This window comes from Lytechinus pictus, chromosome 5, assembly GCF_037042905.1.
Source record: "Lytechinus pictus isolate F3 Inbred chromosome 5, Lp3.0, whole genome shotgun sequence".
Lineage (NCBI taxonomy): Eukaryota > Metazoa > Echinodermata > Echinoidea > Temnopleuroida > Toxopneustidae > Lytechinus > Lytechinus pictus.
Window position 1 is genome coordinate 28,822,796 of NC_087249.1, and position 26,055 is coordinate 28,848,850.

At 36.4% G+C, this 26,055-nt stretch overlaps 1 protein-coding gene across 1 annotated transcript; it reads right to left on the minus strand.

Moving 5' to 3' along the window:
• Positions 1 to 8,575: 8,575 nt before the first annotated feature.
• LOC129262157 (amiloride-sensitive sodium channel subunit beta-like) lies at positions 8,576 to 25,763 on the minus strand. The gene is made up of 11 exons (XM_054900211.2): positions 24,903 to 25,763; positions 19,046 to 19,221; positions 17,957 to 18,060; positions 16,152 to 16,315; positions 15,554 to 15,658; positions 14,562 to 14,667; positions 12,846 to 12,918; positions 11,758 to 11,815; positions 11,152 to 11,234; positions 10,414 to 10,489; positions 8,576 to 9,934 (listed from the first exon to the last, which is right to left on the minus strand). The coding sequence occupies exons 1-11, from the start codon at positions 25,395 to 25,397 to the stop codon at positions 9,710 to 9,712; spliced, it is 1,665 nt and encodes a 554-aa protein (XP_054756186.2). The 5' UTR covers positions 25,398 to 25,763; the 3' UTR covers positions 8,576 to 9,709.
• Between the last annotated feature and the right edge of the window lie 292 nt (positions 25,764 to 26,055).

Genomic DNA, 26,055 nt, shown 5'->3' on the forward strand with positions numbered 1-26,055 from the left:
AATTACAATGATCAATTATTTATCGCAAACCTTCACATTAGTCAATCAGTGAAATTTATCTACCCACGTTTACATTAATATAACAATTTGAAGGTCGTAGTTTTGTCTATTGCTCTTCAGTGTGACCCATTCAAGAATGATAACGGAAACCAATCCTAATCTTTTTAATGGCTGATCAAGGCGAAAGGACAGTCAATCAATCTAGTTTGAATTTCTAAACAAAGGATATAGATCTCATCTGAACATCCTATTAACAAAAGATTTTCAAATATTTTTTAGGTGATCTGTGAATTGACAGATCAACTATTAATTTCGTCCGAATTTTATTTTTTATTTATTTATTTTTATTTTTCCGCCCTTTTCTTGTTTCCATAAATCTTCAAAACTCTATCATTAATTTGTAAAGATGGTGGCGGTGATGACGATGGTGGTATAATAATGATGATATCGAACATGAAGAAGAAGAAGACAAAGAAGAAGAAGGAGGAGAAGAAGGAGGAGGAGAAGAAGAAGAAGAAGAAGGAGAAGGAGGAGGAGAAGAAGAAGACGAAGAAGAAGAAGGAGGAGAAGAAGAAGGGGAAGAAGAAGAAGAAGGAGGTGAAGGAGGAGGAGAAGAAGAAGAAGAAGAAGAAGAAGGAGAAGGAGGAGGAGAAGAAGAAGACGAAGAAGAAGCAGGAGGAGAAGAAGAAGGGGAAGAAGAAGAATGAGGAGGAGGAGAAGGAGAAGGAGAAGAAGAAGAAGAAGAAGAAGGAGGAGGAGGAGAAGAAGAAGAAGAAGGAGGAGAAGAAGAAGACGAAGAAGAAGAAGAAGGAGGAGAAGAAGAAGGGGAAGAAGAAGAAGGAAAGGAAGAGAAGGAGAAGGAGAAGAAAAAGGAGAAGAAGAAGGAGGAGGAGGAGAAGGAGGAGAAGAAGAAGAAGGAGAAGAAGAAGTAGGAGAAAAAGGGGAAGGAGGACGAGAGGAAGAAGAAAAAAAAGAAGGGAAAGAAGGAGAAGAGCAGAAAATAATGACGATTGTTATGGTTGTAGTGATCACGATAGTGTTGATGACGACGATGAAGTTTGTTTATTCGATGATGATGATAATGATGTTGATAACGACGAAGATGACATATATTTTATGTCGATGGTCAAATAAGCTGTTCACCAGAGTGAAATCCCCATTTCGGTTCGTCACACTTAATTTTCAAGACTCATTCTGACAACTCAATATTCCAGTAATTATGTATAGAGTATCCATTTTGATTCAGTAATTAGAACGCTAGATTGTTATTCAAGAGGATGCGCTAGGAATCATTAATGGCCAATTATGATGATAGACGGGTATCAAATAAAAATCAGCAGTGCTCATTTATTCTTCCCCAATATTCGCTGACATCCCATCTCCAATTAATATTCAATGGGATGAATATGCTCAACATCGTTTAACCTGGATACAGCGATATCGCATGCATTTAACATTCATATCACGTGATTACATAATCATGGAAGATGAACCGTGGAAAATCATAAAGAGGTGACCAAATAACAACAACAACATTAATAACTTCAACAATAATAATCATACAAGGAAAATAAATGTCAATAATACCATACCCTCGTGATGCTCGTCTGTTTATCTTCCCGAAATTCTCTGTTCAAACTGTACTGTGTGTAATAGAGTGGTGAGATGGTCGATATAATATTAATCGTCACGCACTGTCACTTTTGTTACCGTGTCTTCATAAGTTTTCGCACACTTCAAAGGTAAGCATCGGTATACTGAACGAAGGGGTTTAGTTGAATGGGAGCAAGGAGAACGGGGTATATGGTTCCATGACATTTGCCCCGGCGACAATTGCTCCGCTCTAACTTCTACACACTAATTCTGATGACCAGCTTCAACCTTAGGTTTAACACTATAGTCTAGATGATCGGTGCAAAAAATAGCAAGAATTGTTCAGATTATGGTAAAAGCATGAAATTTGGCTGACCGGTATAGAAAATAGTGCTGAACATTTTTAGCAGGGGGTGCCAACCTGACCTCTTCTCGTACTACCAACAGTTGCTAGGTAACATATTTACCTTGGCAACCACCACTTTGGGGGTGTCATCTACATTTCAAAAACTATATTTTGACTTCTAAGCTCCCATTTTACAATCACATATCAAGAAACATTCCGACCATGTATAGCAACAGTTGCTAAGCAACATATTTTCCATAGCAACTATAGATAATATTACTTAATACAACATCTGGACATAATGATTGAATGAAAGTGGTTAGAAAATTGGTCAAAGTATGGCTTTGGAGTGAAAAAAATATACCAGATCCCTAAAAAGTTCAGAGACCGTCTAAATAATTATAATGCCTGCATAGTAGGCCTAATCTTATCTAGGTAACAAACCTAATTTCGATATCATATTAATTTTATTATTTTTGCATACTTTTTACTCACACATGACAAAGCTAACACACAGACAAAAATCATCATTGGGTCATTGAATGTGCATATAGGATATCTCTTGTTATGTTATAAAACTGAAACAGGGTATTGTAGTGGATGTAGCCTGGAACACTCGGAAAGACACCGAACCTTGAGGGGAAAAGGGAAGCTGAAATTTTATTGATATCAACTAATCGCTCCCAATTAAATGACAAACATTCTCGGGAAGTAATGGCGAGTATTGCACACGCACTTGTCAGTAAAATGTTGATATCATATTGACTGACTTGAATATATGTACAGTAGACCTGAAACAGCCTCAAGAATGATTTCCTGTATATGCACTGTCTAGCATGTGCAGTAGACCTGAAACAGCTCAAGCATCATTGTCTGTATGTATGTTGCTCCCTTTTTTTATTATAAGCTGGACAGTTGAGTCATTTATTTTGCAATAGTTTCTATCTAGATAATGAAGAAAAAAATATTTACATAATGTACAACTGTGCAGTTTCCAGTAGTTTGGGACTTTGGGTATAATTCTAGCGAATGAATAGAACGTACATTCTTTGTGTCGCACATGCCTTCACAGAGTTAGGCATATATCTAGTCCAAAAATTTTTAAGACTGTCTGGATTGATTATAAGTAGTGAAAAGCAAAACCACAGTGAAGCATGTGTTATGCTCGACAAAGAATATTAGAGGCAACAGGGGAATACATCAAGAAAGTTACAGCCATCATCATCTTCGGTGTAACAATGAATTGTTCATCAATCAGAGTGTAAGAGACATTTCTCCTCATAAGGACATTATATAAGGTGATAGTGCAATCAGCAAATTAATTTCCATCTGAGTTCTGAGTTGGACATGCAAATATGTATTGGAGGTATATGGAAGGAAGAAGCATATCAGAACTTAATGCTACTGTTCTGTGCTGGGGTTTTGTGGCCGAGTATGGATCACGTCCAGCCAACCTGGGGCCTGCTGCAGAAAGAGTTGCGTTTAAACGCAAGTCCCGAACACGGGTGCTTTATTGGCTGAAAATCAAGTTGCGCAAGATTTTTTGAGTTGCGTTTGATAGCAACTATTTCTGCAACATGCCCCAAATATCACAAGTGCGTCACATACGTAGGTGACAAAGTCAGCTGCGCATATAGTACATCCTGCAAGCTCTTTCAAGTAATGGTCCATTAGGCTGCAGGATCCCAGCCAAAACACCTGCAATCGGAACTGACTGGTCAAAATCAACTTCCGCGAGAGCTTTCAAGTCATGATAGATCCCGCAGCAGCAGGATCCAGGCCAACAAGCCTGGAAACAGAACTGATGGTCGGTCCAAATCAACTCTTAGGAGATCTTTCACGTGATGATAAATCCTGGAGCTGAAGGATTGATCCAGGTCAAAACACCTAGCTAGAAACAGAACGGACAGGTCCAAATCAACTTCTGCAGTATCGAGTCATGATAGATCAATCATATAGCTGCAGGATCCGGCCAACATGCCTAGAAACTGAACTGACCGGTCAAAATCAACTCTAGCAGGATCTTTCACGTCATGATAGATCACAGAGCTGCAGGATTGATCCAAGTCAAAACACCTGGAGACGGAATTGACAAGTCAAATTCAACTCTTGCACATGGCATTAGGTCCGGAAACAGTATGGAAAGCTAATATGATCTTCATTGCAGGCTTCGAAAGGGAGGGGATAAACCAAGGAGAGTGTGTTGGCTTTCAAGAGAACGACTACTGTTAGCTAGAGATAAAATGGTATCCATGCAAGCACTCATTTGAAATTACTTTCTGGCGGGATTTTGGTGTTTGAAATAATTTCTAACTTAGTTGACTCAATCAATTCTTGGCGGTCATTTTTTTCATCTCTCCAAGATCAGAGATATTCAACTTGTAAGCACCCATGACCTCCTGGTGAGCTCTTGTAACTGTTCTTCTAACTGTTCTTCTCTTGTTAAATGTTGGTTTGTGGAATTCTTTCCAAGGGCATTTGTAGTGTTATACAGGGTCTTAAAGGAGATTTTTAGGGCAAATACATAGCCACAAATTTCCATGTCTAGACTTTTAATTCTCGATGATACAAATTCGATCAATTCTACCTCCATTGTCAATCACTCAGATAAGTAAACATTAGGTCTATTATCATTCAATGATAAATGTGTAACTAAATTATATAGTAATAACAGACATTAACATAGTACCATTTGCTATGAAAGACACCAAATAATTTAAATCGATGGTCGATCTTTTACCTGTGTTTATGTTAATCCATAATAATTTTGGTTTCCAAATGGAGAAAAATTGGTGTTAAGGTGGGTTTTTTTAACATGCAACAATCATTACTATACCAATAATATGGAACCCATAGACATCGTCTTTGGAAATAATTATGAACCATATCATGAGGTAGTTTAATTTGTGCAATATTTTACGTTGTTAAGCATCTATTAGTACCTCTATCAATAATCTTACCGTAAGACCTTTAACCATTAGTTGCTACAGAAAACATGTTACTTGTATCATCTGGTATTTTGCATGGGCGTGTATACATGGTATAATTGTTTCTGGGTTGTTGTGATTAATGTATTAATGCTTTAATAGAAAAGATATGGTTCATATAAATTATGATCATGAAAAAAAAAAATACCCTATAAGAATTGGTTACTGTGGAAAAAATGTTACCTAGCAACCATTGCTATGGTACTTATTGGGTCTACCTAAGAAAAAATTCATCACATGAGGAATCTATGGGACAGATATAATTTCTGAGCTCTTATGAGTAAATCATATTGATCATATTCATCTGAACGATGATAAACAATTTGTTGTTATGTAAAATGGTCCCTTAGCAGCCGTTGCTATGAATAAATGGATTAAAACGGTTGTGATACAATGGAACATGCTTTAGGTTAAAATTCATGCAACACATCGCTCATGAAAATGTTACTTAAGCCCAATAAAGCTCAGTTACTAAGGTAAATATGTTACCTAGCAACCGTTGCTTTATTTGGCAAAGTCACGTTGGCACCCCCTGCTAAAAGTGTTTAGAATAACTTACTCTACCTTTGTGCCAATTTTCATGCTTTTACCTTTTTCTGAACATTTTTTTCACCAATCACCTAGACTACTATACCCTACCCTAAACCTAACATAAATTGCAGCCCTAACCCTACATCTTAGACGAAATTAAGCCCAGAGCAATTGTTGCAGGAGCGAGTGTCGTGTCACCATTGGGGTTAGGCCTTAGAATCTAACTGAGGCGTAATTTTGAGCCCACCGTACACTTCGCGATCCGACTATAACCTAATATTTTTTCACCGCATTTTTCCATTGAATATGAAAGTAGAACAAAAAATAAAATTTTTAACTCTGGAATAATGCTAGGAATTCTAAAATTGAAATACTTATCGGAGAAAAAAATGCCAAATCGGCAACAAATCGCAACCGATGGCATAATTGCTATGACATTTGATTTTAAATTGAATTCGCTTTTATTTCTACAGAGAGACTCTCGTAATAGTTTTTTTTCCATTGATTTTAGTGAAACATGCCAATAATTGAGACTTGATCGTTAAATTGTTACAGGTATGGATGTTGATGTTGAATGCTATATCTTTCTCCAATTTGAGCAGTCACATTTCATCTGCGATATCATTATGGCGAGTCGAAAACAGCAATTTTTGGCTTTCTGTATATTATAGAAATCCGTAAAACGAATGTTTTTCTCACCGTGCTAACACCGTAGGGTGTCCCAAACGGATCGTGTAGTGTGTATCGGGCTTTAGACAACCGAAGATTTTCTGTGACGTATTCATTTAGCAACACAAGTTAATTTGTTATGCGCATTATATCAATAGCTTTGTTAAAGTGTTAATAGTGTGAATAATACTAAAACTATACTCGAATATTATCTAACATTCAAATTTTACCGTCAAATTTTTTTTGCAGCCGTTGATTCATATAAACTGGATATAAAGCGGATATACACCACGGGAGAGCCGTGGCGTAGTGGTTCTGACTCTCGCCTTGTAAACAGAGGGTCGTGTGTCCCACCGCGGTCTAGCGTCCTTTGGCAAGGCGTTAATCCACACTTTGCCACTCTCGACCCAGGTGCTAAATGGGTACCCGGTAGGATGCGAAAGATATTGTATGTTTGATTTTGCCATCGCCATAATGAGGCTGCGATGAATGCTTCCCAGGGAGTAAAAATTGTGCACTTTTCGTGCGGGATTGAAAAGAATCAAATCACTGGGGTAATAATATGCGGTAAAGCGCTTTGAGTTGTTCTGGGAAAAGCGCTAAATAAAAATTGGCTGTTATTATTATTATTATTATTTATTATATTTTTGCATATATCATGTTCATATCAATTCACAATATTTTATCCTGTAAAACACACATTCGTTTTTTTAATCCTCCACATCATAAATGTTTTAGAACATACAAGTTCATAATTATGATCTAGTAATGAACTGGGACAATGACATACACCGTGGGGAATTCAGTTGCACCTGAAGTAAACCAAAGATCTAGGGTTAGAGTTCACCCCGGGCGGTTGACTGAAGCCTATGTTGTGTGTAAACGTGTCCTATCGCTGTTCCATAGATTCAGGTTACGTTTCCGTTGAAAACACTCCGTCCCTCGAATAGGGAGTTAAATGGAGGAGAGTCACATCCTTTCCATGTTAGGAACGTTAAGAACCAACTGCATTATTCGTGTTATATCGGGAGGAGAGACCTGCGGGTCAGAGTGATTCAGTTTACTTTTGTCCACGGCACAGGTGACGCCATATTTTTATGATAATAATAATAGTATAATTAATTCATTTCTCAATTTCTATCAAAAAGAAAAAAAAATGAACAGGAGTTGGTTGTCCATAAGAGGATTTATGTTATCAGGTAATCATTTATGTCAGTCTAAGAATTTCCAAACATTCCAATGATAATTGGTTTTGTCTTCTAAATATTAATTTACTTTTCTTTACTCACACACTCGAGTATGAAATTACAATTTTTCTAAAAAGAAACGTAGAGTACTGATATTATATAAATAATATATATGTATATATAGCAAAGCCTTTTCTTCCATATATTCAGAAGTTAAAATACATGTACGACAATTGTCAAGGCAAGTTGCAACATTCAATTTTGTTGCCAATCAACAAAAAATACGCATATTCTTAAGCAATATTCATATCATATTGGATGGCTCAAAATGGAATACCAGAAATATTCCAAGTAATGTAGTTTGGGCAAATATTCAAAGAATCGAAGATGAGTGGAATATCGGCCATAACGAGTGGAATATTTCTGGTATTCTATGAAAGAAAGCCATCCAATATAATTATTATCATCTATCCCACCCCTATAGCAATTAAAAAGAGGGAGAAATTTGATAAAACAAGTCAAAGATCTATTGCTCTAACTTATTAAAGTAGGATATAAAACAAATATACCAGGCCTTTATTTCGAAAGTAAAGAGGGAATTATTCATCCTCGGTTGTACTGGCATAATCACTATTTTTCCCTCGGGAAAAAAATAGTGATGCCAGTCCAACCTCGGATGAATAATTCCCGCTATATTTACTCAAAGCCTGGTATATTTGTATAATATACATTATTAGTGAGCTTCTCTTGTGATAACCACTACGTCATGTAGAGGGCGTCATATAGCTAAAGCGTCCAGTCTCATTGACCAAGACAATCTGATCGGTGACTGACATTTGCTCCTGCGACATTTGCTCCAGTCTTAGTATTTCAGAGGGCGTAGGGTTAGGATTGTAATAGAGTTTTTGGTTCAGAATAATATAAAGGTAAGCATTAGGGTTTATTTCGTTTTGGAGATTAGGTTTTATGGAATTGGCTTAACGTGCATAATTTTACATCTGAGCAATTGTCGCCGGAGCAAAGTATCCATACTCCTTTAAGAGCAAAATATATATCTGACACAATTATTTATGAACAATTTTGGGGTGAATCTTGAACAACGTTTCGTAACATTTCGTTTTTGCACAAAAATGCGATAAATTGCCTTCAAAAGATTGCTGTTTAAAGTTGTACCGTGGAAACCACATCAAAATTATATTCGAAATTTTAAATACCCTATTGCAACAGATCACCAGATAATCGTACGTACATGGATACCTTCTGCACACTCAACAATGTATTCTTAAAGTTGGAATTAAGTAAATCATGTAACATAGCTCGAATTAAGTATACTGTTTTTTTAATGAACAGCTGAAAGAAACCCTGCCGAAAGATAGAATATAAATAATGTTCTAAAAATAATTATTGAACTATTACGAAACTATATTATTACGAAAAACCAAAGACAGAACAAACTAGCAGAATATTGTAAAATTGTCATGGTATAATGAAATCACATGCCTGTGAATTTAAAAAAAAAGTTACATTGAAGAATATTAGCGCATCGATGAGCTGACCATACACTGTAAAAACTGTGGTGTTAAAACTGACACCAGTGGGTGTTAATAGAGGACCACACCCTCTGGTGTTAAAATTACACCCTAGAGATTGAATATAACACCAAAGAGTGTACATGTAACAACCAAAGGTGTTGCAATAACACCTATAGGTGCTAAAACTAACACTGTCAATTTAACACCGGTGTAAAATAACTGGTGTGGTCCTCTATGTACACCGGTTAACACCGCAGTTTTTGCTGTGTACAAATTCATCTTCGTCACCACATCCAGTTGTTGACTCCAAGACGCAGACACTTACACCCAGCGCAGCTTATTTAAGCAAAAATATTTTACTTATATTTTCATGCTAAATCTGAACAGAATTATGAATAATTTTCATTAATGTTCAAGAAATTCAGCCCATATACATTAAAAAAAGACCAGTTGACAATTACACTGTACGCCATAGTCGAAGCCACAGCTAGGGTGGACATTCGTTGGTCGACGATTCCATAATTTAAAATTATGCGTCAAGAAAGACTGTCTGTATATAAGGCATAGTTTATTCTGTACTGTCGTTCCTCATTTGGTTGTTTAAAAAAAATAACCATTCATTATTTTGATGTACACATTATGATGTCACTCGCACAGTCCTTCACAATGTCATAATTGCGTCAATATTTGTTGCAATTGAATTCTGTCATGCGATTACTGTTCTTTCAGGATTTCAGCTCCGTTCGCTTGCTTCAGGATTCTGCATCCATAAGGTAGTTCAACACATGATGATGGCGATGAGTTACTATTAGCAAACCGATGAATCGGCAAAGAGTTAAAAGATACCCAGGGATCCCTGTGCCGTCAGCGATCCCCAAAGAGGCTATTTGTCCGCCCTTCAAGGGACATGACGTTATTTTGTTTCGAGTTATTTTGTGAGCTCTTCTTCTTCATGTGCGGATCCGTCACTCTGAGACAGATGAGCTTAATGAGGTCGTATACGAGCTCGATGAACTCGAAGATGGTGAGGATAGAGACTCCTATCCAGAGACCGATCTGGCCACCGAGATCGCTGATCAGGGAGTATATCTGGAGAGGGACAAATTATCAGAAGAAATTTTCAGATACTGTAAATAACAAATCTATTGATTCTACGTTCACTACATTACGAGATCGACAGCTAGAAAGACGAATTTTTCTAGCATCTGCCTTTTGATATGTTTAGTTTGATAATATAGGAAAGGGCTCACACAGTCTACAATATATGATAATGGAATGCATGCGCTCTGCCACACATAAATTTGGTCTGTAATTAATAGAATAAAAACTATGTACATCTAAGGGTTCATAGCTATATGAAATGAACTTGTGCTTCATCCACACTTTTTTATGAAAATTAAGCTATTACGTCTAAAGCTTGATATTTCGCAAAAGTTTTAGAGGAAAATATATAAGTACACCACGTACTCTTTCCACAAACACCTGTTCAAACTATTGAATAAAATCTGCTTTGCCTTGAAATGGGAAAAGTGTACCTTTGGAATCTTCATAATGATGCATATACTTACACCATATGCTGCTGTCTGATAAATGTATTCATACTGGAGACTCTCGTAGAATATGGTTACTTTCAGAACGTTGTTACTGAAATGAAAAGATTATAAGATTATGGCATGCTGTGTTAGTGTTTACGGGAATATATCACTTAATAGACAGGCTCAGAGTCCATAAGCTGTTTGACTCTGTATACACCATCTAGAGCACTTGGGTCCGCCGGTGACCCTCTTCGTCTCATATACTCATTAACTCGTACATTAGCCGTTGATACAACTTTTGCTGTGTCAGCTTTAAAATACTGAAACGATTTGCCGCTTATAATAAGACAGTCATAATCACAGGTAATGTTCAGAAAGGCTTTAAAAATCAATCTCTTTCGTAGTTTGACGTTTCAGCATTATGTAATTCATTTTCATTTTCATAATCAATTTTAATAATTACAATTAGTAAAGTATCAAATAAACATCAGTGACTTGATACATACTAAAAGTATAAGGTTGCAGAGTTGCAAACATCATTTCTTTATTCTAGAGTAAGAATATTCAGTAGTTTTCCGTTCTTGCGATTAGTCGCAACATGGTGTATCATTATCAGTTTGTGCTTGCCGAGCCAACCAGGATTTGACATATTTTAAAGGACTGTGCATTGCCAAGTCGGTATTATAAATGGTTTTGTACAAAGAAATAATATTTACAGCAGTGCATATATTCATCATCAATAATTCTCCCCTAATAAATGCATGTACTAACCTTATAAAAGTTTCGGCACCCTCGTCATGAACTCTCTCCATCAAATCATCTGATACACCTTCAATGTTCCTTTCAACAGTTTCCTAAAAACACAGGTGAAAAAAAAACACAATAATAATAAAATGATTACTAGTACACCTGTGACATCGTTCAATAAACTTAATAAAGGTCAGAAATTACACTTGAAATTCAAGTAAATAAAATTTCGTTTCAGCTTACTCCTATCAAACAGATTAACCCCTCCTAATATATATAAGTCGCAGTCAATAAAATCTGTCATTGTCGCCCCCTTATGTAAAATGACGATTCTCTATTCATAATATTTATTGTTATTATTTACAGAGGTGGTACGACCAGTTTGGTATCGAAAAAAAAAAACACCTTGTGTTTTCAATTTCTCAATCACTTATGAATGTTATAATTTGTTTGTTGTTTGTTAAAGAAGTTATAAAAAGAAATGCATGTAATGAGATAATTAAATCTGAATCATAATCAGCTTGATTCGATTTGAAGCTAAATCATACTCAATTCCGTAAGGATTCAATGGTGGTGAGCGAAGAGTCATAGAACAACAACAAAATAGATTTGAATCGTGAACCTACTCACCGCGTACCCGATGTTTGGCCAAGAAGCTTCTGATACTGTGATCTCATAGATGTGCTGTCTGGAAAATAATTTATTCAATTTTGGGGGGCAATCATTATATACACAATACAAATACATATGGTTACTATACCCAAACACGACACTGTCTTGTCCTCGTCTCCAGCTTCTTTCTTCTCTTAAACCCCTCTGTATATCTCATTTGACTTTTTCATCAAGGTCACTGTCTTTATTATGAGGTCTTGAAACCAACAACATGATGGTTCCTATGTTCTCCCATGCTGTATTGAAATTGAGCTTTCGACTTTTGGGACGCACATTTAATATGAATGTATGGTGTGGTCATGTTCTTTTAGTAGGACACAAATTCATGTGATCTTATTTTCATGTCAAATAAATTAAACCCTTCATGAAAAGATAAATATATTCCTTAGAATGTAACATAACATGGAAAATAGTTATTACGGCATTTTAGCAATCACTTTGCAGACGCTTTCTATAACGCAGAGCCCTTAAGAACGAAGCAGCCGTTGTCGAAAGTCAGTTGTTTTAGTCCGGTCCGAATCTGAAGACGATGCGCTGTCCCGGGGATCGTTTCATGAAAGGACTTGTCAGACGTTTTATCCGACAAAACCTGTTTTATCCGACAGTTACCATGGTAACATTGCTTATCAGCCAATCAAAATCAAGGAAAGATGTCAGATCTGACAACATGTCGGACAAAAATGTTGATGAAACGCTCCCCAGGTCCACCAACTTTCGACAATAACCTCTCATTTGTCCATTGCGATTTGACGGGTATTATCGGTAGATTTTGAACGTTGTAGAAAGCGTCTGCCAAGTGGATGCTAAAATACGCTTTTAAATCCGTCCTCATGAAAATGATTCATTCAGATTGCGTCTTATGCGCCGACTCTCCACCGGTCGGCCCATTTCAAGCTACGAGGAATATATTTTGTGTAAAACGAAATTAAATAAACAGTCCCATGAACTTTGTATTGATATTTCTAAATGAAAATAATTGGATATTAAAATGTGCAAAGAATCTGAAGAAAAATGGTATATGGCGACAAACATTGCTAAGCACTTACCTACAAGGCATTGTGCAGCCACACGCAAGCATACCGCTTGTGTAATTTTCCTCGACCTCAGACACACATACCGCTTTTGAGGGAAAGCACAAAGTAGAAGAAAAGAGAAAGCGCAATGCATTAACTTTATAACCACTTTCCCAACATCATGGTGGTATCTAATGCTGAAGAATTACCAATAAAATCAACTCCAGCGCGATCTATGATAAAAATTTATTTTCTAAGACATATCATCAGAATGTTCAGTACTATGAAAGCTTTAAAGTGTCATGGACTTGACCCCAGACTTGACGAGATGGTAAGATACGTTATCTTGCTAAGTTGACTTATAAAAAGTGTTATGTCGACTAGATGATATCACTATCTTGCCGTGTCGACTTACAAAAATGTGACATGTTTTCATGGCGAGATACGTTATCTTGCCTAGTCGAATTAAAACTTTTTAGTAGTCATTTTGGGAAGATAACGTGACAAAGTCCATGACGTGGTATTGACAATATACAGTTTTTGTAAGTCGACATGGAAAGATAAAATTTCTCGCCAGGTCGACGTAATAAGGCTTTTAAATCGACTTGGCAAGACGAAATATGTCGCAATGTCGACATGATAAGGCTATAAGATAATGTAAATTAATTAGTCTATCAAGTCGATTAGGCAAGATAAAATATCTCACCATCTCATCAAGTCGATGGCACTCTAAATTAAAGCTCCTGTACAATCCGTTTTTGGAGGTGTGTCTGTTCCATGTAAGCCCGTTATCTCCTTACCTTGACAATATGCAATTATACGTCTAAAGATCGTCGATTTTCCCCCCTTTTTGGGCATGCAATTATTCTTCAACTTATTTTGTTTGAGCGTTTTCACATGTAATGGTCTAACGATGTATAAAAGTGTCCCCGTGAGTTTGAATTAAGAGACTGAATGTTGCTAGTGTTTGTTGAAGAAAACAACAACCGATGAAGCTGTATGGGACTGTCTATTTTGGAGGCTTTGAAAAACAGCTCTTACCATCGGCAATATCTACTGATTAAAATGTCATGTTTCTCATTTCAAATGGTATTCTTCATAATTCCATTGGTGGCACGACATTTGCTCCTGCGACAGTTGCTCCGGGCTTAATTTCGTCAAAGAGGTAGAATTGGGGATCTTTGCAATAGGGTTTTGTTAAGTTTATAGGGTAGGAAACCCAGGGTTGAAGTTGGTCATTCGATTAGTGCGGAATTTATAGCGGAGCAATTGTCGCCGGGGCAAGTGTCATGGAACCTTTTATTACCCAATATTGCTTGACAAGATCAATGTGTATATATTTATATCTCAACGCTTGTTTTACCAATCAAAGAAGTCGTTATACGACTTGAGGTTTTACCCCAACACAAATTAACCAACATCAACATGTCCTTATTTTTTAGCGACTTCAAGAGAATGTTCTTATTTCCCTTGGAGATGAAATAATACAAATCATTCTCAAGTATGGAGAGCTAACCAAGCAATAGCTGTCACCGATAATGCAGGCTTATAAAATATATTTGAGCGTATGCTTGAGAATGCGTCATCAATAAAACCAAATATATATGTAGATAATGGCTCTTATTTTTCTTAACAAATGGATAGTGTGAATGGTATGTAAAGATGCTGAATTTTGGCTTTGTTAACTTTCCATATTTCAGATTGATTGAGTAAATTTAAGTCTCTATAATGTTAAAACCTATGTCTTACCTTTGTCCGAGTCGCAAGGTGTAGCAGAATTATTATAATTGTACTTGACATCGGCACATCCGCACACTCTCATTACTTCACTAAAATAACAATTTTTCTCGCATGCCTGTTTGAAAAGATGGAAACATATTGAAAAATATTAAGAAACACACATTTTCGTCAAAAATCCACTGTTTAAAAATGAATCATGTAGCTCTTATACGGGCCGTTTAAAGACTATGTTAAGAATTAAAATGACCTTATAGTAATGACAGTGTTATTATTATTATTATTATAATTATTTGTTTTGGCGTCACCTGAGTGTTATCAGCTCAGTAATCACTTTACCAATATGTTAAAAATAAAAGACAACTTATAAATTCATCGTGATGAGCTGTATGTAAAGCACAAAGAGCAATTTCAATTGGCTTTGCGCTATACAATCACCTTTAATCATCCTTTAATTCATTCTCTAATTTTGTTTCATTATTCTATTTTTTTTGTGTGTGTTACAGGCCAATTTTACCACGCCCCTATTATTTACTAATGCATTGTGATCATGGCCACAGATTGACTATTATTTATAATACAAACGCTGTTATTAAGGATGAAATTAGGGTAGTATTTCATGAAATAAATAGTCAGTATATTTCACCTACTTTTGTTATAAGCTTCTTAAATCCTTGCATCTGATTGGCTCAGAGCAAATGTGTGTGTGAAACACTCCCTTAATGTGGTAACATCATTCAATAACCAATTAAAATCAAGGATTCCCTGGTTCGTTACATTTTAATACCAAAAACTACAGTCAATTTGGACCTCTCGATCCAGAAGACTATACAGATTGGACAATGTCTTTGCGTTGACGATGAGGATGCAGAGGTCGTCCACGCTTTCACAAGACGCCATGACAAGATTGCAAGGACCAACAAAGCTTCCTCTCCTGTTTTTTTATGATCGCGCCAAAATTTCTATTATTTCGGTGTTTCTATATTGCGTACGTGCGTACTTACCGATCTAGAATAATCAAGGTGACGGAATTTATCTTTGAAGATATTACCAGGCTTGAATTCAGAAGAACAATTTGTGTAAGGTGTACCCAATCTTTCCAGGTAAGCCTAAAATATTTAAAAAAAATATTCATAGAGGGGTTAATTTATATAAGTTGCATTAGAAAGAATTTAGGATTCCTTATCATTTGAGTTGATTTCTATTTAAAGCATTGACATTAATTTGGTATATATGTAATATATATATATATATAGAATAAATTTGAATGAAAATTGCAATCTAAGTTCATTATTCGAATTGTAATTGTTCTATTTAAATAATCTACAAGCAATGCTTATGAGTAGAATACTCCCATTACGTCATTTTGGATTATGGCTGTTCCTATGATAGTAATTTTGCACAGTATATAATATCGATTTCAATTTTGCATCAACACACCTTGGGATATGTACAGGTGCAAATGAAAATTATAAAAATCAAAAGGGCAATTTTTTATATATAGGCCTACATCATTTATTCTATGTTATAATTATTTATGGACAAAAATATGGGGTGAAATGGGAGAAATATAAAAAAACAAAACGGTTTAGGAAACCATACCATTGACAACCCGACAGAGGCATGGGCTCCTGGAGCCAAGTTTATCCCCTGATCCTCGGGGAAGGGCATCTCGTTCTGATCGTGTACGAGAAGCCGTAGACCCGCCGAGGGCTGTAGGGACGATATGTATTCACTCTGCTGGATGTACAGCTCCAGAGAAAGACCTTTTATATATTACAAAAAATGGAAATTAAAGTGAAGTTTATATTCATAATCATCTTAACAGAGGAGGTTAGAAGTGAAAGGGGAGGTTAGAAGTCATCAAAAGGGGGGTTAGAAGTCATCAAAAGGGGGGTTAGAAGTTAAGGTTACTAGCTTGTCTACCTTCGCTCCTAGCTGACCAGGCTCCCTTTGGGGATGACAACCCCAGCTTGCATCCGTACGGGCTGTGAAGGGGGAAACCCTGTTTCAGTTCCAGGAGCAAGTAGCCTCTTGTCGAGGCCCTGTCGGCTGCTTTCCGAGCGAACATGGCTTCGCGTATTAGGAAATCCCTCGCTTCGCTCGGGAAGCAGCCGCCAGAGCCTCGACAAGAGGCTAAGGAGCAAGTGGCTTCGGCCCCTGGTTATGACTGGTTTGGGTTGACTGCCCATTCCATCTACTAGTAATTACCATTGTCACATTATTTCTTTAGCAGCTTCCTCCGTTTCCGACCTGATACATGGTTATCTTGATTATTATACATAATAAGTTTCCTTGTTTTATTGATTATAGTTATATCAAGATGTATGTAACAAAACTTATTGTAAATGATTGTTGGAAATGGAAAATAAATTAAATGAAAAAATTATTTAATTATGGTTATGTGGCAGTCATGGACCACTTTTCATCATTTATGATAGCAACATCAGGCTCAAAGAAAGAAAAAAATACAGAAAATTCATCACATTGATTAAACTTCCTTCGTTTAAAGGGGCAGAATGTGCGGATACAACAAACCATATGACTTCCTGAAGATTAATGATATTTGCCTATTGTGAAAATTATCATTGCGATAATTGGTTATATGATTGTTAATAACCCAAACCACTTGAACTGGATAAGTCAATTTACAAATGTCCAAAGCTGGTAAATTTCGAACATAACCTCTCTCACTCACACAAACCTTCACATACGAGAACGCATCTTCCTTCCACACACAATAAATCACACACACCCACTCTCACACTTATGTACCAATATACTTCCAAACGTATCGACCCAAACAAAGACACCTACTTCATCTTGTTGTCTTATATCAATATTTTGTTGAAAATTGTGAAATACATTCTTTAATTACCAATCAGTCACATTTCCGTCTCAATTCACCCTCAATTTTTTTAATAACACAAAAACGTCCATACCCAAACACATCGCATACTCCTATACCCCCATGTATGCTCTTTCAAAGCTTTAACAAAGATAACAAAATATACAAATCTATTTTTCTCGCTTACACTACATATTCATTCTCATCAGGGTCCCGTAACACAAAGGTTAGCGATTAATCGCTATAAATGCATTGGCCTATCAAGATCATCGTTGCATGCACATTTTGCTCAGTAAACTGACTCGGAACCAATCAGAGTTGTTCTTTCAAATAAGCGATTAATCGCTAACATTTGTGTTAATATACGGGACCCTGCTCGTTTATACTGGATAATAAATGGTCATCTTGCTTCGGTGTTGAGTTGAAATAAAATATACTTCGAACTTGAAACCCTTGATGCTCCTTGCTCGTCCATGAAAATAAAATGTGATATTCAAAAGAATAATGGAGATCATCACTTAAGCTATTAAGAGTCATGACTTACTTCAGAATTTCTTACCATATAATGGTCCTACTTTTGACACTGTGAGAAGCTTCTCGAATTCTCCGGAGTTAAAGGTGAAGCAATTTCCGTACAGGTAGTTATAGAAGTGTGAAAAGTTGCTGCAAATCAATAATAATAATAATAATCAGTTATCGTATAGCGCATAACACATGCATATCGCGGGAAGTTATTCAAAAGCGCGCGCCGTTGAAACTCCAAGATCCGAAAGTGCGCATGCTCGGAATATTGGGCCTGTTGCCTCGCTCCAGCAGGAATCGCTCTTCTTGCGATGGTGGAGACGGGGTTTCTTGAATCTCGAGATTAATCGCGAAGAGCACCGATCGGGCTAAAATCTCGAGATTGAGCAAACTCGGGATGGTGCAGCACCGCCTTATGAGCTTCCGAAGGACTTGGATATTATTACCCCGGCTGTAGCTCAAACAGCTAGCTTCCAGCGCTCGGCATTTCAAAGAATACATTCCTGCCAGGTACCCATTCACCTCACCTGGGTTGAGTGCAGCACAATGTGGATAAATTTCTTGCTGAAGGAAACTATATACGCCATGGCTGGGATAGACCCATCAACACAGATATTTTAGGTATCATTTAAAAAAGAAAGGAACAAGCTACAAAATCGTATTACAAAAATGCTCTTCTAAAGGTTGGAGAGATATTGAAAACACATCCTTGAGACTTGATATAATTATGCTACTGCAAACTGAATGATTAAAATAATGTACCGGCTCAATCTTCGTCAAATTGGGTTCATATAATCATAGTTGCCGACCTAGACAAAAAAAATGTTCTAGTATTTTGTGTAATTGGCATGTTTAATAAATAAGCAACAACTTTGATGTTTTATTCATTTTGTCTGCTACATCATGTAGAGTGGTTTACCTATATACCCCCTCACATATTATGCCTCTCTTACATGTCTTATGCACCCCTTGCTCCGTTCCTTCAATTTTCCATCAATTTGTGTTGATTTTACTAGGACATAACTTTCTTCTAAATTTTGACAAAATTGTTGTGTTAACACTTATTTGAAGTGGAAAATGTCGATGCCGGGCTAAATAAAAAAAAATACAGTGTATTGATTCTTACCCCGGTGTACATGGATAGTTCTCGAAGTCGCAATCAAGAAGCATGTCATCGAGGTCATGCCCGGTTTCACTCCGGTTCTCATACGCCGTGCTACCAATGATGCCCTGGGCGACCTGCAAGTTGCTAACACGGGTGTCTAACTCATCAAAGTTTACGTTCCCCCAGTCTTGGTATCCCTGCAAAGAAAGAAAGATACAAAATATAAATATACACATTCAAACATCATCTTACACAATATTTTTAATTCATGACCTTTGTTCAATCATTTGCAAATAACTCTGGTTGTCACTCATAAAAAGACCCATCAAAAACATGAGGTCGTTTGGCCATTTATCATGATTATCTTGAATTGCTTTCAACAGTTAATGTATATAACACCATAAGAGTATGGAATTTAGCATATATTTCTGGATGTTAAATGCAGCGGAACTGCATGGATACCGGGATCGGTGAAACCATGGACCTTCAAAATATTAAAAGAGCAGTATAACTATAATTGATCACATGACAGATACAGAATAATGGATATGTTATCAATAGTAAATTTTATCCTAGTATTAGGTTGACTAGAATAAAAATAAATCATGAAAATGCGATAGTTTGAACGCACTGCTACAGAAGAGGGTTCTGTAAGTGTACTAGTGATATCTGTACAACAATGTAAACCGCAAAATCATTTCCATTTAAGTCTATATACATTAATAACACGTTGATGACGCTAATTCATTAACCTTTAAATTTTTCATTTTCAATGACGTCAAAGGTTTCGTTAGCATGTGGTTACGTATCAAAAACAAGTGAAACGTCTCTGGCAGTGACCTAAGACTGTGCAAAACAATCATTCATACTTGATTACCCTTATGTCGATGTTTCATTGGCTAATTCCATACACTTTCTGATGCCAATTCAACTCGTATTCCCAACAAGCCCACAGTTTATTGACCTTTAAATGACCTTTGTCCTTGGTCATGTGACCTGAAACTCAGGCAGGATGTAGTATTACTTAATTACTCTCATGTTAAAGTTTTATGAACTAGGTCCAAGCACTTTCTAAGTTATGATGACATTTCAAAAACTTAACCTTGGTTAAGATTTCAATTTTGACGACGCCGCCGCCGTCGCCGTCGGACATGCGGCGCCTATAGTCTCGTTCTGCTATGCAGGCGAGACAAAAACCTCGCAATATTTCAAAATCTACATATATAATTTCGATGGTACGTTTCAGAGCATTGTCTCAGTCATCTATCAGGGTTGGTGGTGGATGGGGCGGGTATAGAGATGGGGGTGAATTATTGATTGCCGGTGGATGCATGTACATGTGTTACTTAACTTGGTGAATCTTGTATTTCAAAAATACAAACAGCTCAGCTAACTCCCGTCCGAATTATACACCTTTGTGAAACGTTGCAAGAAAAGATATTTATGTGAGGTCGACATGTGTAGGTCTATTTTGTCCATATATAATGTATATTCAACAGAGTGTTACCAAAGGGGGTTATTTCATTCTTAATTTCAACAATTTTCATTTATTATTATTACTTATTATTTATTAGTTTATTTATCGATTCGTTTATTCGTTTATTTTTAGGGTTTTGGGGTGTGGGTGAGATTGGGTGTGTATGACTGTGTGTGGGTGTGGGGGGGGGGGTAAATCTACATGATACGTGTGTGTCAAAAGAATAAGATCACCATATTATGATGTCATATATCTGTACCAGGATTTGTCTATAGCGTCAGGTTCCCATGGCAACTAAAAGCAAAATAATCCCTCCCGTGTTGTAATCGTTGGCCCAGTAGTAACCCGTTGTATAGGTATAATCGAACGGAAGTTTTAATTGCCCTGACGGGGGATCGATGGCTCACCCCCTCATTGATAGTAATTATGTTTGAAGAGTCCGGAGCTGTGTTTAATCATCTTCATTATTTCATTAAACATATATGTGTGTCGTTGATGGTTGGTAGATCGAGAGCTCGATCTTTCATTATTTAATGTGTCCCAGGGTCATGCCATTTTAGACACAACCGTTAATAATACCGTTCAAGTCACGGCTGCACACAGCAATTAATGGAAATAACGATGACGCCAAATCGTCCATTACAAACAAAGCTATTACTGTGACCAGTGCCAAGGGATGAAAGTCATGCGCGGTTTTAGGGGAGCCCCCCCCCCCAACAAAAACAAACCAAGAAAACAAAATTGATCACAATGAATATATGTAGGCCCTATATGCGTATACATGTATTGATTAATGCAGTATACCATTCATGTCGTCATGTGCTCTAAAATCACTGCTTTTACTATTCAAATTCGAAAATTTTCTCGCTCGGTCGCTAAACACTCCCTCGCAAAATAAGATCTAAATGCAGAATACATTAATGATCTCTGAAAGTGTTATATATAGGAAGTCAATTATCTCCTGCAATATAGAAGCCTGCCTTACAACCCTTTTTTTCAAATTAACTTCCCTATATATATATATATGTCACCCACCACGAGCATAACAATACTAATGCCATAAAATTGAAGTTTCAACTCTAAACCTGTCCGTGTTTTGTCATTCCTCAGGAAATTTTTTTAAAAGAAAATGGCTCTTTCGCTATACTCCCTGATGGAGGCTAAACTTATTCAAAATATTTAAGAGTCAGGAGTGTCAATTCATTTTCAAAATTTTCGCAAAATTATAATGCAAAATTTTGCACGTGAAGCATACCAAAAAAAATACAAAATTATATGTTTAAGTATTTTTAATGCCAGGTTTGATGGTTTTATAGCGCTTTCAGAAGTTTTTTTTTCAAACATATTTTTGCGATGGATTCATAATTTTTTTATTTTGTCAAAAATCATTGGGCAGGGCAAATCGATTTTCATGGCAATCACCCCTGCCCCCTCCCCGCCCCATGACAGAAGCATTGAATGATTTGACTCTATTCTCTACAATACTCTATTGTGTAGAGTTTTGTGTTATACAGGGCAGTCATCATTGGATCGTATTCTTTTGTAGACTATATACATGCTGAGTATCCTATTCAGTAATTTAACGATGTTACAAAAGATGCACATATATTAAGAAGTTAATAAAGTGCTCCAAATGCAAGGTGTCACTTAAAAAAAATCCATGGTCACCACAATACCTCGTAATATTTTCAAGCGTGTCATTGACATTAAAACTCGATCCCCTCCCATGTTCTTTTATACCCTTTTTACGTTCAAAGTCTTTAAAATTTGAGAATATCGCTCTGGAGAGAGTAACAACACAGACCCTGATAACCAGTCCTACCCCCCCCCCCCCTTATCGTTGAATGCCCTCATCTACATCTATAACACCCATCAGGCCCTGGCGCATGTTATAGATGAACAATTCTCAAGCATTTTTTTTTCTATAAAAAATATGCTTTATAGGGGAGGGGGGTAACTAGCTGCTTGGTCAGTTTAAGGCTACCTACAATAGGCCATTTTTAATTAAATTGAATAAACCAACGTCGAAAATTTCTCAAGCCCCCAAAAAACTGTTAGTCTAGAATCGCACGTGTTGAAAGTTAAATACCATTTTAATCAAAATGATTAGTTGGAATAATTGCACTGAATATCTTTTAACATGAAGACACATGCATGGATTTGAGGACAATTACAACATCCAGTTTAGAACAATTCATGAAAAATACATAAAATTGAAAACATAACACTACATTTTCAAATAAAATAATCGGAACTATAGGCCTACTGTTATTTTGTCTGAAAGTAATTTTGTTATGTTATGTTTATGAATTAATCAATTTTTGCAACAATACCAAGTCAACATAATAGGTTTTTCAAGCCTTCATCATGGTCACGGAGACTGGAAGATTTCCTGAAACTATTTATATATATATATATATACATATATTTCTACGACATTTTCTGAACTATTTGTGATTATTTTATTCCATATGCCGAAGCAGACTATATATATATATATATATTGAACAGACGTGTTTTTCACGACTGTTTCAGAAACGGATTTTGAATTCTCTTTTTTTGTCACATCATGGGCACTGACGAAGAGTGTGACTTTACCTTTCATTTTTGAGAGCTATGCTCCTTTTAAAATCTACGATTTTATTTCTACGGCATTTACTAAACCTTTTGTGATTAGTTTTATTCCTTATGCCGAAGCAGACTATTTCTATATATATATATATATATATATATATATATATATATATATATATATATATATATATATATATATATAATATTTCCAATTGCAGTATATTAGTAATCCTTAATTAAGATTAATCTAAAGTTCGAATTGAACGTAATGGTTTGAGAAGTAGCTCGAAACTGTTGAAATATTGCCCTTCATTACAAAAATTAAATGGTGATGTATTATCATCGAATATTGAGTAAAGTTAAGATTACGATTTCTTTATGATAATTTTCTTACATAATTTTTGTCCCATCAAAATGGTTAAGTTATTTAATATGGTCATGTTACTTTGGATTTAACATCAATTTCATGACCAATGCCCAAATTTTAATTATGCCATAGGGTAACAACAGGGCTCATTATCGCTCCAAGCTAAAATCAATTTTACGCAGAGAACTTATTAGGCGTGCTTGAAAAGGGGATTATTCGATTTTAATCCCACGTAGTAATCATCGTTCACATTGACTTTACTATCGCAGAAAATCGATAATTAAAGCATCCAAAGGAAAAATATATAAAAACTACCGTCAGTTTTGCCAAAATACAGACTATCAACATTCATTTAAAGCACACTAACATTTTTTTGTAATTGTTATTGAAAGCTACCTTTAGGTAACAATGTTTTTTTTTCCATTATAATTCATTATTGTTACTATAATCACTCTTAAAACAGATCAGTCAAATTGACTAGACCAGTAGTCAGCTGGGAGCAACTGATATGGCAATCACTGATAGTCACATTTCTGACATATATTCTAGTCAGAAATAACTCTATTCTAGTAAAATATGACTAGAATAACAGTTGCTCCCAGCTGACCCTATTAACCAGTCATTTTTGACTGATTTGTTTTTTAGAGTGTTGCTTTTTACCAACATTAATAAAATATTCTGAAAATATGGGGGATCATAACCGGTGTCTTTTCATTACTATAGGAGTTATGTTACTAGAAAGTTTCATTTCCTAGAGAAATATGACTTGTTTGCGTAATAGTATGTTTAGATATATAGTTGAAGAAAGGACAACGAAAGCAATACCAATTTTTCAAATTGAAAAGGAGAATGTATTACATTCAGTGTAGAAAGGTGTAATACTTACCCAGGTTGATAAAGACACACCCATAAAAAAATAATAGATTTTATCACAGTGGAACGACTTAGTATATAAAAAACACATGAAAAATCACACGTACCAACTGGAGCAGCAACATCAACACTTCATTGAAATACATCACACTGTAAGGAAACTTAGAGGCAAGTTAAGATGATGATATTGTTCAGAATGATAATACGGGTAGACTGGAGGGCAAGATCACCCATGTCTTCAAGTAGACTTGATGAGGACAAGAAGACAAAAAGACAATATCATACAACCCGTAAAGTCTACTTCGACACAATAAGAGAACAAGAACTCAGGGGTTATTATGCTGCATTAAGTGTACATGTACAGTGATTCCGGGTGTAAGTTAACATATATCTTACACCTCACAATAATACCTACTTAATTTAGCATAAATAGATCAATAATAGAAATTGTGCAGAGAGTGTGATAGATTACCTAAAGTTGACCAGAGTTAACTGTTTTCTAAATAATTTGGGATGGAATAAGAAATCATCTTTTTAATCTGAAAAATGAATATATCAAAGTGAAAAAGTAATGAAAAAGAAATCACCGTAGACTCTGATGCAGAGTTGTTATGTGGTAGAAGGCCTCTGAACATAGATGTCGAGTTTGGGTTGTCCGACGCTAGATTCAAGACATAACCAGCCTTTGATATGGGCACAGGGTTGAGGTTACAGACGGTGACTGCAGGAAACTTAATGGCACGTTGTCGGACGTAGTCGATATTGACATCGACGCCAAAGCTGAAGAAGGTGATGATAAGGGTCGTTACCTGCCAAACGACCACGCTGACTCCACCACAGAAGAGCAGTACCCAGATGAGTCGGCGCCATAGGTTTGAGGCTCGCTGGATGTTAGGGATCCCGTGGGCACCGGTGCTTGCCATGCGACTTCCAACGAGAAAAAGAACCGAGTTTTCTTCGTCCTTAGACATCTTAAAGTCAGTTTTATCCCTGGATGGTGTATTCTCGTTGTCAAAAGAATGGAACGTTTTGACAGGTTTGCTTGGGGCGTCGAACCAAGCCTCCTTGCCTCGTTTTTCCATTCTTGAAACTTACTTTCCACTAATCAGAAGGGATATCGCGAGGGGCGGTTGGATAATATTTTTCAAACGACCAACTTGGAGATATCCATCATTGTTAACTGATAGCAACATCATTCTTTCATCTGAAAATGACATTCAGATCGTCACTTGGTCTTCATTGATTATGCAACAATGCCGTCTAGTTGCAGAATGTCACGCTGTATGATATCTGCCACTTACAAGCCAACTAATAACTTAATTTAGGTAACAGTCACTTGTTTAACGATTGACGCACTGCAACCTAATAGCTTTTCGCACAATTTCTTATGTGAACGAATGCAGCCGGAAACTTTCAGTGTCCATATATAGACTGTGATAACCCCATTCCCTTTCTCCAATTCTCCCTCTCTTATTCCTTTCTCTCTCCCTACCCGTTTTGTTTGTATCATCAAAAGCGTAGCCCTACCCACTTTCCACAATTATTGGAGATGGGAGATTATCTGCTGACTCCTGGCCCAAATAAAGTTTCCAATCACGCTTAATTGGTGTACCGTTGTTCCATGATCCGTAATGAATTGCATGTTTATTCTCATCAATTATACAGCGCTTAATGTAAATAAGAATGGCCAAGCTGCGTTCCGAATATAAATTTAGAGAGAGATGGAGAGAGGCAGAGATA